This window comes from Gavialis gangeticus, unplaced genomic scaffold, assembly GCF_001723915.1.
Source record: "Gavialis gangeticus isolate Ggan-Ray unplaced genomic scaffold, GavGan_comp1, whole genome shotgun sequence".
In the NCBI taxonomy this organism is placed as follows: Eukaryota; Metazoa; Chordata; order Crocodylia; family Gavialidae; genus Gavialis; species Gavialis gangeticus.
The window spans coordinates 15,691,970-15,706,610 of NW_017729009.1; the positions used below are offsets into that span (position 1 = coordinate 15,691,970).

At 45.1% G+C, this 14,641-nt stretch overlaps 1 protein-coding gene across 1 annotated transcript in view; it reads right to left on the reverse strand.

The window, feature by feature from the left end:
- Window positions 1-14,641, reverse strand: part of CDH4 (cadherin 4) — an 806,448-nt gene that overhangs the window by 34,132 nt on the left and 757,675 nt on the right. Inside the window, exon 9 of the mRNA XM_019509758.1 lies at window positions 5,895-6,080. Within this exon, the coding sequence (XP_019365303.1) occupies window positions 5,895-6,080 (186 nt within the window). The remainder of the gene's footprint in view (window positions 1-5,894; window positions 6,081-14,641) is intronic.

Here is a 14,641-nt window from a genome sequence, read left to right on the forward strand (position 1 = left end):
GCTGCTAGCGGGCTGGGTGGGTTAGCTCAGCCGACCAGCAGCTTGCCCCCCAGCCATGGGAGAGGAAAGCAGGCTCCACCAAAAAAAATAAAAAGAAGGATCAGGCCCCCACCACTTCAGCTTTCAGCAGGCGCCTGCTAAGGGCAGAAGTTGTGAGGGGCTTGATCCCCTTTTTCTGTGAAGCCTGCCCGCCTCCCCCACAGCCACTGACAGCTGCAATGCAGCATTGCAAACTAACCTACATCGGGATGTAGTTTAATTTGCAACAATGCAGACTCATTTTAACCCCCCCCGACTCTTGTACATGTAGTGTGATGCCATTAAGCCACACTGAGTGACATTTTCATCAAGCGTACATGGTAATGGTGTCACGTGTACAAGCGCCCCAGAGAGCAGAGCTCTGGTGAGCACTGAGGGAGTGCTACACACACCTGTCCTCGGTAGTCTTGCCTCCATGGTCACGGACGCTGAGCTCCACACTCTTTCCACAAAGGGAATGGAGACCAACTGCCCAACCCTAGTGGGGGATACGCTGCATAGGAGGGAGTTGCTGGCAGGTGCAAAGCTGCTGTATCCAGTTTCTCAGCCCCTCTCTGTGTAGGTGCCCAGCAGGGAGGCATGTACGGTGGCAGGGGGAAGGGCTGGACTGTAATGCACACCTCAGGGATGTCCTCTTGAGGCTCACTGCCAGCTGACACAGGGACACCAGAGCCTTAGGGCAGTGGGGCTGCATGCCCAGGTGGAGAGGGGGACACACAAATGCCAGCTCTGCACACAGACGGCAGCAGTTGAGGTTTCATTTCTATGTCTCTGAGGCACCATATGGTTTTTTCCTGAGCAACGGATGGCAAGTGGGGGAGTATTAAGCAGACATGACAGGACAGACTTTGCTGAGGTTCGCTCCCTCCAGAGCTCAGTTCTTCGCACTGTACTAACACGCTCCATCTTCGTGTCACTGGAAATGCTACATATCGATTAGGCTGACAGCAGGAGCAAAGACTTAGAAATCTGTTACATCCAGGATGAGAATGCGTCTCAGACAGACTCTGATTGTCACCTATGGGCATGTGTAGACAAAACGGGGGCCCTAAATTGAACCGGTGGGTTTTGAAAAACACCGCTTCAATTTAGGGCCGATTAAACCCCTGTGTCGTGCACACACCCCACTGACTTACCTGCCTCTCGGGCGGGGAGAGGAGGGGAGGGCTAGCTGCCAGTGGGCAGAGCGGTCCCTGGGCTGCAGGGGGGGTGGCTGGTGCTTCCTCCCGAGGTGGCACTCGCCCACGGGCACCCGACTCGGGTAGTCCTGGGGGGCACTGCAGCCGTGGAGGGAAGCACTGGGCCCCCGTGCAGCTCAGGCAGGCAGGCAGGCTCTGGGGTGGGGAGGGGAATAAAAAGATCAGGCTCGCCACTTTTTTTGGGTGGACCCTGTTTTCCTGGGCTGCTGCCAGGCTGCCTGCAGGGCTTCCTGCAGAGCTGCATGGAGCCTTGGACCTCAGGGGAGTTTTAGTTTGCTGAGCCCCAAGTCATTTAAGGCTCATTACGCCGCCGAATTTCCTACAGCGGCTGGAATTAATGCGCAATACGCCACCGAGGCATGCAAACCCCGACACCATTAAAGCGGCGCAAAAGCATTTAGCCCGCTTTAAAGTGTTGTGCACACACACCCCTCGTTTCGTCTGCATATGGCCCTTGTCTTTTATTTTCTAGAGAGGAAGTCGTGTGTTTATATTAAATGGCATACACAAGAAAAAGCATTAAAAGAACGGGATTAAGGTAGCAATGCCACACACTTGCAAGACAGAGTAAAGGCTGCCTGTGCAGCCTTAGTTCAGCCCCTTGCATGTCTATATTATGATCCAGTCTTTAATTACATCACCACATCCTCTTTTTACCCACAGGATCCCTGCCTTGGCTGGACAGAGGCCCAAGCTGCTGCAGCCAGACTGCTACTAGTCACTCTGCTGGCTCACACAGAGCCGGTTTGGGTATCTCAGCCCACCACTCCAGCCTGCAGTGCAGATAGTTTTCCACCTTATTATGTGCACAACGCCTTGCGTGCATGAGAGCAGGTGTGGAGCTGCAGAGGGAACTTCTACATTTGCACATGCCAGCTGGGCAGATGGGCTCTCCCAGGTCCCTGACTGCACTACTGATATGAGGCATGCCCCCGCAACTTGTTGGGCATGCATAATTTGAGGCTGGCCAAAACAGCTCTGAAGCACCACCTTGCAAAGACCTCCTCTGAACCATGCTGCTTGAGCACACAGCCTCATGTTACCCAGATACAGCAGGATAAAGCAGAGGGCAACGTGTTCTCTTCTGAAGGCACCTTTAACCAGAGGGAATGCGTTTCCCTTATGTTCCTGTGCTGCCCAAAGTGAGACAAATAACCACGGAAGCATCTGCATTGTAAATCCCTGTCTCTGAGCCATAATAACATTTTCGTGAGCCAGCTCCCACAGGGCATCCACTGCTGCTCTTGGAGATTGTTTCAGACTCTGCCGTGTCTCAGCTGAGTGGGAAGTGGCTCTCTCCCCATTCGCCAGGCTTGCTTCGGAGGCCCGGGTCTTTCTCCATTATGAAAATGGTTTGGAAATTATATGAAAAACAGAAATGATATTCTACCCTTCAGTGATCAAGCTAGAAAAGCAGATGTGGCTTTGCTGAGGGCTGGTTAAAGACTGCAAAAACAGCCTTTGCAAAGATTAACTTGAACTGAGAATGGCTTTGGGGGCTGGGTGCCTGTCTGCCCTTTTGCAAATGTGCGCTGAAAGATCTAGGTGGAGGTGGGTGTTCTTCACATCCTTCTTTGCATTGTATTTGTTATTCACTGCAGACCAGGATGTGAACCTCTCTACTTACAACAGTGAGGAATTACACCATTAGTCCCATTGATTTCATGGGAGCACCATGGGTGCTTAATGCCTCATGATTAAAGAGGTAGTTAGGGGTTTAGTCTGAAGTCAGGGGAAGGCAGGACGGAGGGGAGAATGGCACCTTGCAGACTAATGACCGTGAGTAGGAAGTTCACTCTCTGGCTTTCCTCGTTCTTCTCTTGCTCAAAAAGTCTCCCTGATCCAATCAGAGACCAACAGAGGAGACAACTCATGCACCGTGAGTAAGGATCCCTGACCAGCCACAGCAATCAGTTTGCAGAGAGTTGCCTGCCCTGAACTCTTAACTAAGAACAAGGCAGAAATAAAGTGGAAACCTAACAGGCTTCCCTTCCCCAGCACGGGCACTGAATCCCGAGCAATAATGCTCATTCTCGGTGCCAAGGAGCATCAAAAATGTCTCCCACTTGGAGCAGTCCATCAATACGAGGACGACAGTCTTCTAGTAAACAGGGAAGTCATCAGTGCATCTGTAGATGACTGAGGAGGCCAATCCAAGATCTGCAAGCTCAACTGCAGCCGTGGCTAACGGTTCTGGGAGGAAGGAGGAGATCCTGGTGATGTTGCATGGATCCTGGCAGTGTTTGGTCACACATCTTTCCCGGTGTCTCTCTCACCGATCTGCCTCCATAATGAGGCAGCTTTTCTCAAAATGATCCATGCCTTATGATATGCGATATTAGACATGTTATTATACACAATGCTATAAAGAGCATAATAAATGCAATACTAACAACAATACCTTGGAGACACAGGCACCAATCATCTCTAAGGGGACCATGATATACAACAAAGCATAGATCATTTTGAGCAAACTTGCCTCGCGGTGGAGGCCGATAGACGAGAGAGACGGTCTTCCAGTTAGATGAAACGAGAACACACAGAAGGATCAGGGGAGGTCAGACACTGTAGACAATTACAATGCAATCTCAGGCTTTGAGCTCAATGTGACATAATGCCATTTCCCTGTGGTTCTTTGCATCATGATCACTGTTGGTTACTCAGGAATGGAAAGTCAACCCTGGCACCCTGGGTGTCTTGACAAATGTGTCCTGCTTTCCGCCTGCAAGTTCTGAATAAAGGCTGGTTCATTATGCAAGCGTCTTGGCGCAGCAAGGGTGATCACATAAATCCCCTGTTTTTCACTTTGATGCAGCTTTAAAACTGCAGTCATGACACTTGACACGCGCCTCGATTAGGATGGGGGCAGGGAAGTTACAAGTATTTGCAGATTGGCTGCTGATGTGGAAAAAAAACCCCAAGTGTTTCACGTTGGACCTGCTTAGCTTTTGTCCTTTAAGCATCACGCACACCCGTGCACACACAGGTCGCACACACACAGGCACACACCCACCACCAATGAAACTTGGAGGGGCACTCTAATGTACTGGAGAAGGCTGCCAGTCATCGTTCAAGAGCAATAAGAGCGATTAACATAAAAACCCTGATGCAATATCATCTAGCAGGTAAGATGATGTTTCCCTTAAAGTTTCAGCAAAGTGGCATCTGCAAACACACACACACATATAACCTAAGGGGCAGAAAACAGGACAAGCTCGCAAGCTCACACATTCCTGCCAACGTAATCTCAATGGCATTTCACCAATGTCATTTTTCTGAATACTCAAACTGTGTGTATGAAGAGTGACTGCAATTTCTTAGCTACAAGGGAGTGTTTTTTTCCCTGCAGAGTCATTCTTTAATTGTGTTGCTCTTTAAACTTCTGTGCCGCATTATAACGTATTAAAAACTTTTGGTTAAGTGAAGGTCACTGGCTGCAAAAAGGGAAAGGCTTTGTTCTCAGCAGTATAAATAATTCTTTTCAGGTGCAGCGCACAGAACGTGTAGGGCAAGTTCCCATAGATCACAGCTGCCTATTCAGGCTTCCTTTACTTTTTTGATAGTCAGTGAGAACATCCATAGGAATCTTATCTGGTAACTGATTCACTGAATGTTGAATGAATTCAGTTGTGTCCCGGCTGCATACAATAAATGCAGAGGCATTCACTGCCTGGTTTGCTGGTCTTCTGTATGGGAACGTGAAGCAAACCCTTAAATGAAGATAAACTTGTGTCCTTTTGGAGGGATGAAGGGCGCTGCAATTTGATATCTGTTCCGCGTACCTGCAGGATTCAAGCTATGGAACAGAAAGCATTAGGAAATGCGAATGCCAAGATCAGGCAGATTTCTACACCTGTTACTCCTGGCCTCTTCCGCCATAACGCTGAAAGCAACAAGTAGTGGAATAAGACGGTAGTTTGAATATCACGGGCAGGTTTCTCGAAGGGTGTTTTGGGCCAAATCCCTGGCTGGTATAAACGGGTGAAGCATCTCTGGGCTTCAGCATAGCTAAGGATCGGGTCGACAAAGTGCATTTATTTGCTTAGTATCAGAGTTCCCAAACTTCTCAGGCAACGGTACCCGAGTCAGATGTTCCCTGTACCAGCCGTCTGCCTCTTCCCTCCTCTACTGACAAGCTCAGCCCTCCTTCTGGAGGCTCAGCTGTAGGCTGCTATTTCTCCACACCCTCTCTGCATAAGAGATGAGTTACTGAGGTCCCATGCTGAGCTGTCCTGCTGCCTCTCTCACATGCAGCTGTGCACTCTCCCACCTACGGGGAGCAAGGTGCACTCCAAGTCCCACAGCACGTCAGTCTGCGAGCAACTACAGAGTCCAAGCTTAGTGTGCATGCAGCACGAAGGCAAGCAGAAGTGGGCCCTGACTTCATTGTGTTAGCATCTGTGGGAGTCTGTGGTGGGATTGCCAGGAAATGAGAGGGCGGTGAGCCAAGGCTGAGTGGTTTAAGCTTGAAGTAGCAGCCTGCACGTCACCTGTACCACCGAGACAGGGGAAACGGCAGATGGAGATTCAAACACTGACAATCCTAAGCAAAGACGACACGAAACAACACCAGACCCTCTGGGCTTCCTTTGGGGAGTCATTCGATTAGATAGCCACACAAATTGATTTGCTCTGGCTCCTGCTGAAGTCACCTACCTTCACCACAGTTACCATGCCTTCGTTGGTGACGGGGTCCGTCCGAATGGTGAAGTGGCCCGAGGGGTCTCCGCTGATGATGCGGTACACGGCATTCCAGTTGGGCGAGTGGGGCTGGTCCCGGTCCATCACCGTTAAATTTGCGACTACAACTTCCACGCGGTTTTCGGGCACCTCCCCTGAATACTGCAAATGAAAGAGAAGAGGTAATATTCTTCAGGAGCTCTGAAGACTTTAGGGACAAGTCACTAGCTGGCATTGAAGTCAGCCTAATGAACAGGGCCTCAGGGCTCCAGGAAGGTACTCACAAGTAAAATCCAAGCTATAAGCACATTCAGATACTGCCTGCATCCCTTCATCACATGTGGTTTTAATCCCATGTCCTCCTCTTGAAATGATTTTCTCTCTCCTGCTGCTGTCTGAAAGACCTATGTCACCAAAGGAAGCTGCAACTAACTTTTTTCTGAACATTAAAGGAGAGTACAAATTCTATGAGCTACCACTTAAGAACAAATTTGGAATAAATTTTAAACTGAAAAACAGGGAAGAGTAGGAAATAATGAGATTGTTATTATGCAGAGAACTGAGGAAAAAGAGGGAATGAATTATTATGTAGAAAGGAAGGAACAAAAAAGCTTAACAACTGAAACATAAAGGAACAGCCAGAGACTGAAAGGAAGAGAAGAAAAGAACACAAGACTCCTGTGGACAGTGACTTAAGGCAGCTCTGTGGATAGAAGATAAATACGTTTTTATGTCTATTTTAGAGCAGTGGTCTCCAAAGTGGGGTGCGCGCACGCCAAGGGGTGCGCAAGACGATTCACTGGGGTGCAGGAAGAAAATACTAGAACTTCTATTTCTATTTATATAAATATACATATATTGGGGTGCATGCTCAAAAATCTTTTACTGCTAGGGGTGCACGATCAAAAAAGTTTGGAGACCACTGGTTTAGAAGATGGGAGGCATCTTTAAATGTTACATTTGTTATTTGATAAATTGGACTCATTAATAAATAAAGCTCACCCCGCCCCCCGAAACTCACCAAGCCTCCAAGAGAAACTGACAGTGTCATCAAAACGAGACATTCGACAAACTGAAACAACAGACAAAACCTTCTACTTGCTCATTCCTTTCAGTCATAATAATCTGAACTGCTAATTGTAACGACCACAGGTGAAAAAGTCGGCCCCTTAATATTAGATGTCTTGGGTTACCCAGTTTTCCCAAAATGCAATCTTATTGCTTCTTCAGAGATGTTACTGAATTTTTCCTCTTTCTGCTTTTGCCTTTGTCTGATTTGTCAAAGCTTTTCTGGTAATTTTGCCTGGGCCTTTCCTGGTAGTTAATTCTAGTGGGTTGCATGCAACTCGTCCAGTTTTTGCACCTTATAGCACCTGAGCCGCATTTCTCTCTATGTACCACTTGATTTATCATGTATAAGACCAAAGATCTTGCACAGTTAATATTTTCCACTTTAATGGCCTAAAAGCTCTCATCTGTTCTCAGTGGTGGCAGGTGACAGAACAAGGAGCAACAGTCTCAAGTTACAGCAAGCGAAGTTTAGGTTGGCTATTAGGAAACATTTTCTCACTAGGAAGGTGGTGAAGCACTGGAACAGGTTACCTAGAGTGGTGGTGGACTCTCCATCCTTGGAAGTTTTTAAGGCCCAGCTGAACAAAGCCTTGGCTGGGATGATGTAGCTGGGGCTGGTCCTGCTTTGAGCAGGGGGTTGGACTAGATGTGACCTCCTGAGGTCCCTTCCAACCCTCATTTTCTATGATTTAGGTGCATAAATGGAGTTGCCAATTTTTCAAAAGCGCTCACCCTTCAAAAGCTCCCATTACCACTTGCAAAATGCCATTTAGATTGGCACAAGGCAAATGAAACCCTGGGAAAACAATGAGTACTACTGGCCCCGTTCCAAAACGGAAATTCTGTCCCAAACTGTGGTCACAAACCACTGCTGAAAACCAAGCTTGCAACATGCATAAAAGAAGAAGTGTGCTAATTATAATGAATGACTATTTTATTGTTCAGCTCAAAAGCTCTTGTAAAGTACTATTGTGCTACCTGCTACCATTCTCTGGACACTTACCTCTACCAGTACTTGCAACCAGCATATATTACGTCACATCCGACAGCAAAAATATCTTATTTGCTGTATGCTATTCTAAATTTAGTTTTGCCCTCTAGTAGTGCCCATAATGGTATTTTGCTCGATTTTTTCTTTTGCACCTGTCCTAAGTAAATTTTCATTAGCAAATACAGATCGCGCCTTGTCCTGGGTCTGCCTGGTAGAGGAGAAGAACAGTGGGACGTCTCTAAATAATTTGAGCTCCAATACATATAGTACCTCTTTCAATTCCTCTGGTTTCCCCCCCTGTCGCCAGTCCTTCATCGATTCTCATGCCCAATTGGGAACCTCTGCAGCACGCAGTTTGAGCGGAGGAACATCAAATGGAAATTTATCAAAAACCTTTTGAAAAATCCATTAGATTATGTCATGTGCACACTTCTAGTATCAATCTTGTCAGCAGCCTGCTCCAAAGAACTCAAGGAGATTAGTTAAGCAGGATTGTCTCTTACTAAATCCGCCCTGGTTATCATTTCCCATTGGATTAGATTAACGTTGCACTGCATGCCAGGGATGACAAGTTGATGGGCCCTGGGTTTGCTTGGGCAGCTGAATGCGCTGTTTGAAATCAAGGGATCATGTAATTTCAATGGAGCAAAATGTAGCAGTGCCCACATCTCAAATCATGGCAGTTAAGAGAAATGTAAAAAGTGACCTCATGATGGTCCTAAAGCAATTACTCAACATCCATTTTGGGGCTGACTCCGTTCCCCTGTAGCCTTTGGCGAGAGACTGAATATGCAATGATGGAGAATCCCCAACTTTGGTCTGTTATGGGGTTTACTACTTGTAAAATCAAACAGGGTAAACTCATTCGAAGCAAATCATCAGTGCAACTTTTACAAAATAGAAGGGAGAGGCTGAACAGCTATTATTCTCAATGGTCACATCCTACATGCTCCCATCCCATGTGGTCCTTTGTGCAAAGCCCCTAGGGAATGTACCAGGGATGAAGCCAACAGAGCTTTATAGAAATTGCTGTGCCAGCCCATAACATTATTGAGAGAACAGCATCTTTTCCAAAGGCTTTTTTTTGGGCCCACAGAATTCTGTAGGAGTGATTTTTTGTCTTGAACATAATACCTGATTGGAAGGTTGCAGCTCTCTACAAGACTTTGCCATAACAGTGGGTGTCAGTGCTGTTAAGTGCAAAGCACCTTTGAAGATGTTATCCCTTCTATTCATTTGGAGTTGATGGCTATCAGCCCCATTCAGGCAGCATTCAGCACCAGCCAGGATTGAGGGGCTTCAGTTGAAGTTGATCTATAGGGACAGATCCTCAGCTGGCACGTACTGGAGGTGTTACTGGAAGGACAGAGGTTTGAGTGATTCCAATCTAATTTCATGCAACTTCCTCCCCACCCTGACGTACTTGAGAAGGATGAACAATGCCCTGTCTCACTGTGCTGTCCGCATGCAGCACGTACGCCACAAGCGGCGTGCATGGGCAGCCTCTTACGTGTGGTATGCGCTGCAGCAGACTGGGAAGGGGCAGCCAGCACAGCCACAGGTAGGACGGGGAGCAGAAGGCAGAGAAGCAGATCAGGCAGGAAGCAGACAGCAGAGCAGCAGATTGGGCAGGGGGCGGAAATCCGAATGGCAACTGGTGGGAGGGCAGGGGGTTAATTTGTGGCAGCTGCTTGTTTCCTTCAATAGAAGTGCAATGTAGAAGTGCAAGGGGGGGTGGTTAAATAAAGAGACACGTGTCTACTTTAATACTAAGACAATAGGGAAGCAGCGGTGACTGCTGGAGTAAAGAAGAAGAACAATAAAGCTGCGACTGCCCTTACTTGCTACATTTTCCAGGATGCATCTTCAGTTTATTTAGCTTCATTTGCTATTGCTGCATTACAATTTTTTTCACTCTCTTCATTTTGTTTTAATCCTCTGCTAGTAATTTTGTGGCTGACTGCTATTCAGGCTTGGTTTGCATTCTGAGATATAGACTTGCTCTGCCTAGCTACCATTATTTCTTAAACTTGGCCTATTCATCTTGAATTACAGAGGTTCCAGGTTTTATTTTGGTACGGGTACATTTGTGAAAGTTCCTCTTTCATTCCTCCAGAGCTGGTCTGTCTGAACTCATATGCTACTGAAACGTAATAATTCATTTTGATTGCCAGGTTGCATCAGATTATACTGAAGTCATTTAACCCTAGAGGTTAATTTTGTCTTGCTCAGTACTTGACAGCACAAATATATAAGCATCACTCAAAAGAAGAAAGGAAATAAGTGGGGGAAATAAGTTAACGAGATGACTTTGCATGTGCTAAATCTATAGCCTGAGCTGTAAAGCCAAACACGATGAAGTAAAGCCCATTAGTTTACCACAGCCACTCCCAGTGGGTGATGAATTGAGATGGATGAATAGGAAGAAAATTATTCAGGTTCATTCTGATGACTTAAATACAATTTAATTTCTTCCGTGCTCATATGCCTACCTGACTTCTATGAATATCCGTGACACCAAAGTTTTGCTTGTATGATTTTTTGCAAGGTGAAGTTTTGGTTTATAAACAAAGGTTTTTCCACTTATTACCAAAAAAAAAAAAAATAGTTCAGGCCGGCGCAGTTTATACTGAAATGACATCTTATGAAATAGGTGAGCAATCATACAGCTTGAATATTGAATGACACCATGGAATACTTAAGGGAAAACTCCTACTGAAGAGTTTATGATTAGATCAGAGGTTGGTATTTTTCACACAGAATATTTAGCAAAAAAGGCTGTACAGGAGACAAATGAATAACCCCCCATCTGCTTGCAGACAATTTGTCTAAAAGAAAATGACTAAATTCGTTTAATAAATCATGCATTGTGATATATTTGTCTAGCTGCAGCCCTGAAACCAGCAAAAGCCACCCTAAATTTCCTTAAATTCCATTTTTGTACCCCCGTGTTTCTACTGAAAGGGCCTAAATAAGTCGCCTGCATCTCAGAAAAACCCAAGAGGTGTAAAACAACTCCACACTGTACTCTGTGCAACTGCCAACTTGATATGTAGATCAATAATACTCTAATATTTTTTTTCCTCTTTCTACTTCTACTACCACTAATTTTGCTTCTCTTCCTAGCAGCCTAATTGCTGTTTCCTTAAGCCTTGCCATCAATTCTATGACCTTTAATTTCCAATATCATTTGCTCAAAGATGACTGCTCTAGGTTTGCTAGTTATCCTATCCAACCTGTATGGGCCAGATTTCTATGACAACATAAATCTAAAGCAACTCGAACGAATTCAAAGGTTTTACTCCATGTACCCAGGTGTTCCTGAAATTAGAATCTGGCCTCAATCTTTTAAGCAAGGCGATCAAGTTTCATAAGTAAAGTCAATCTTCTCTGATAGGCAAATCTGGCAGATCCTGCAATTTTAAAATATTAACAAGAAGTTTTTTAAGGGCTTCAATCTCCCACGTGTGTTCACTTTTAACATGGATCACCTTCCCAATGCCTATGGCTAAGTACCATCTCCTGCTGAACTGCTCTCCAATCACCTGTCCTCCATCGCACCTGCTAGTGACCATCAAGTAGGCTTTATTCACCTTTGATTTTCTTCTCACAGGCACAACCACACACTCCACAATGATATTTCTGGCCTGACAGTTATATTTGCTTGGTTTCATGTAATATTCATTCCAAGTACCCACATCATGCGATGGCCAAGTTTTATGTCATATGGCAACTGCTTTATGAAATACGATCTATAAAAGCCCAACATATTCTCGCCAACCTGCAGTTTTGCTTCACCAATACTAGGCCCAGCTGTCACATATCTTGCTCTGAAATGAATTGCTTGGATCGGATACAGTGGCTGCTCGTGTTCAGTGCCGAGTCCGCCTGGTTGTATGGGTCTGCAGAAACCAGGATTGCTAGGCCTGCCGTTCTCTCCTCCATTTGGTGCTATTAAAATCCCCCAGCTGACAATAAAGCAGCTCTACAATCTGCGAGCAAAGATGCAAAGTCTACCACAAGCTCCATATATCCAGGGTATCTTTGTTTTCATTTAGACCCTTAGCTTTGTGTATGGCTTATAGAGGAAACACTAAAGAAAAAAGACACAGCCTAGAAAAGAAGTAACCCTGTCAGAAGTTGGTTCATCTGTTTCCCTAACAATATTTAGGGTGACTTTCTCTTCCATTTCTTATCTACTTATCCAGTAGCTTGCTGACAGGATACCAATGGTACATCAATATTCTCAGTCCCAGCGGGCTAAACATTTCTTCCAACTGTTCGAGCATGTTCTTTGAACCTTAGTTTGATCCTACTGAGTATGTAGCTACAGGAGTGGGGTGGTTTTGTTTTATGCCCATGCACTTTTAAATTTCTAAGACTGACCCCCCGACTGAAAGTGGAGACAGCATCTGCTTTGGTCTCACAGTGGCTGAGAGCTATTGACTTCACCCTTGTTCTTTCCCGTTCCTTCCCTTAATCCCAAATTACAGTTCGTTTTCTTTAATCTCAAGGAACCATGCAACTGCTTGGTTTATTCTCCGAATATGAAAGAGTAACAATGACAGGCCAACAACCTGGAAAGCAGAAACCATATCCTCCTCTCTCCCAGTACCAATAAAAAGAAGTGATTTAATTTTCAGATTCTCAAGAATGTCCAATTTCAAGACTCGCAAGAAGTTTGAGAAAGTCAAGTTCAAGTCCCGATCCAGTTTTAACCTTGGTTCAAAGACATCTCAAGTCCTTGCCAGGAGTTCACTGACAAGGGGACATAATGAGAGAAGGATAATAAAAATGTCTGCGTATCTGAGAATGAATGTTAATATTTTTTTTTCAGTCTTGAGATGTTATAGTCTTTTTACAGTATGAAAAGATGCCACAAAAATGACGACACTGAGACACTGCCTCGCTGCAAGATAATCATTTCCAGATAAATATATCTTATGAAATGAGGCTGAAAGTTTGCATATAAATTTATATATTTTATAAAAACGCATTACAACACAAAGGAGCTTTTTACAATGTTCATATGAAAGGTTTAAGAAGAGATTAGAATTATGTCCTTGGAAAGACGTGCAGCCTTGTCAAGGGAAAAAAAAAATCTACATTAACCCCATGCAGGAAAGTTGTACTTTATCTGTATTTCAAAGACTATAAAGTACTACTTTAATCAACCTACTTGACTTTGGGGACTTGCACGTCTCACTGAAACTCATGCAGTCTGGCGTAGTATGGTTTCTAGAACACAAAAGCCTTTAATCTGTAACCTAGCACTCTTGTACATTCAAATCCTGATACTATCACCTTGTTAGGAAGAAAAATTGTGAATTTATCCAAAATGGGATCTCATCCAGTCTAAATGATGTAGCCTTTGCAACAATGACCTTTAACAATGGTTATACTCAACAATAAAAGATCTTATCTCGCAAGCCAATGGAAACAGTATATGTTAAAAATTCTGATCTGATAGTGGAGACTTCTATTTTCAAGTCAGACGAGCCTCTTTTGAACACTCCATCTGCTTTCTTTGTCTCACACACCTTTGTTTCTTGCCTACGGAGCAAACAGCAGGAAAATGAGGTTGGTGCATTTCTGAAGAATATTTGATTGTCAGGTTTAATTAATAATGCTATCTTTTAAATAAAGCAAAGAGTCCAAAAAATGCTGGAACCAGCTGCAGACGTGTATGAGGTTTACTTCGACTGCGATAAAACAGCAACATTTTTTGCATGGTTACTATACTTCTGTAAAGGCAATGCTACTGCCTGCATTTCCACGAGCGCAGAGAGGCTAAGTGACGTGCCCGAGGTTATACAGTACGGTAATGGCAAAAGTCAACACTGGGACCCAGGGCTGGCACTCAGCTGTTTAGACCAGGGCTGCCTCCTGGGCCCCCTGTGGATTAAAGTACATAGTTAACGAACACGTTCAAGTCAGTCAAGTTTAGTCTTTCTGTCATCACAGGGCATTGCCTTTCAGCCCCCTGATATGTATCAAGCCACTAAAAGACACAAGATAGGAAGCTGGAAATGAATCGTATTCGAGCTCTGTGCTCCAGTGCCGAAGATCAGCTGGCTCAGCAGCACTTCAGTCAGAAATTTCTTCCTCAAGGTTTTGCAAGGCATTGGTTTCCAGAGGAAACCAAAATGGTTTGACATCACTAGAGCAAACCAGCAGGAGAATAAACCAGCTTGGATTGCAGCTCAACCCTGTAATAACTGGTGGTAATGTTTTGCCTTTGTAAAGGACTGTGTTGGCCATGAGAGGCAACTCCCCCTGGACTGAAGAAGCTCTACTAAAGTGACTTGCATGGCACGTCAGGTGGCATAGGGCAAGCTTTCCAAAATACAGCATTATGTCCAGACTCCTTCATTATGTAAAGTAGCACTTTACGGCTGGTAGCTCTGTTTGTCTTGTTAAGTAGCAAGGCATTCACCTGCACAAACAAAGCTGGACGAACCTAGTGTTCAATAATCAGATATCAAACACTGCCAGCAACAGTTGGAAGTGGACACTGCCATCATGCATTAACCCCCACCGTCCCACAACTGGGGTTCAAATACTGCTTGGGATGACAGAGGAAAAAAGAGGCAAAGGACTTGCTTTGGGTCCGACTTCCAATTCTGCTTGCTCTGCTGATATCTCCAGATAACTCTCCTTT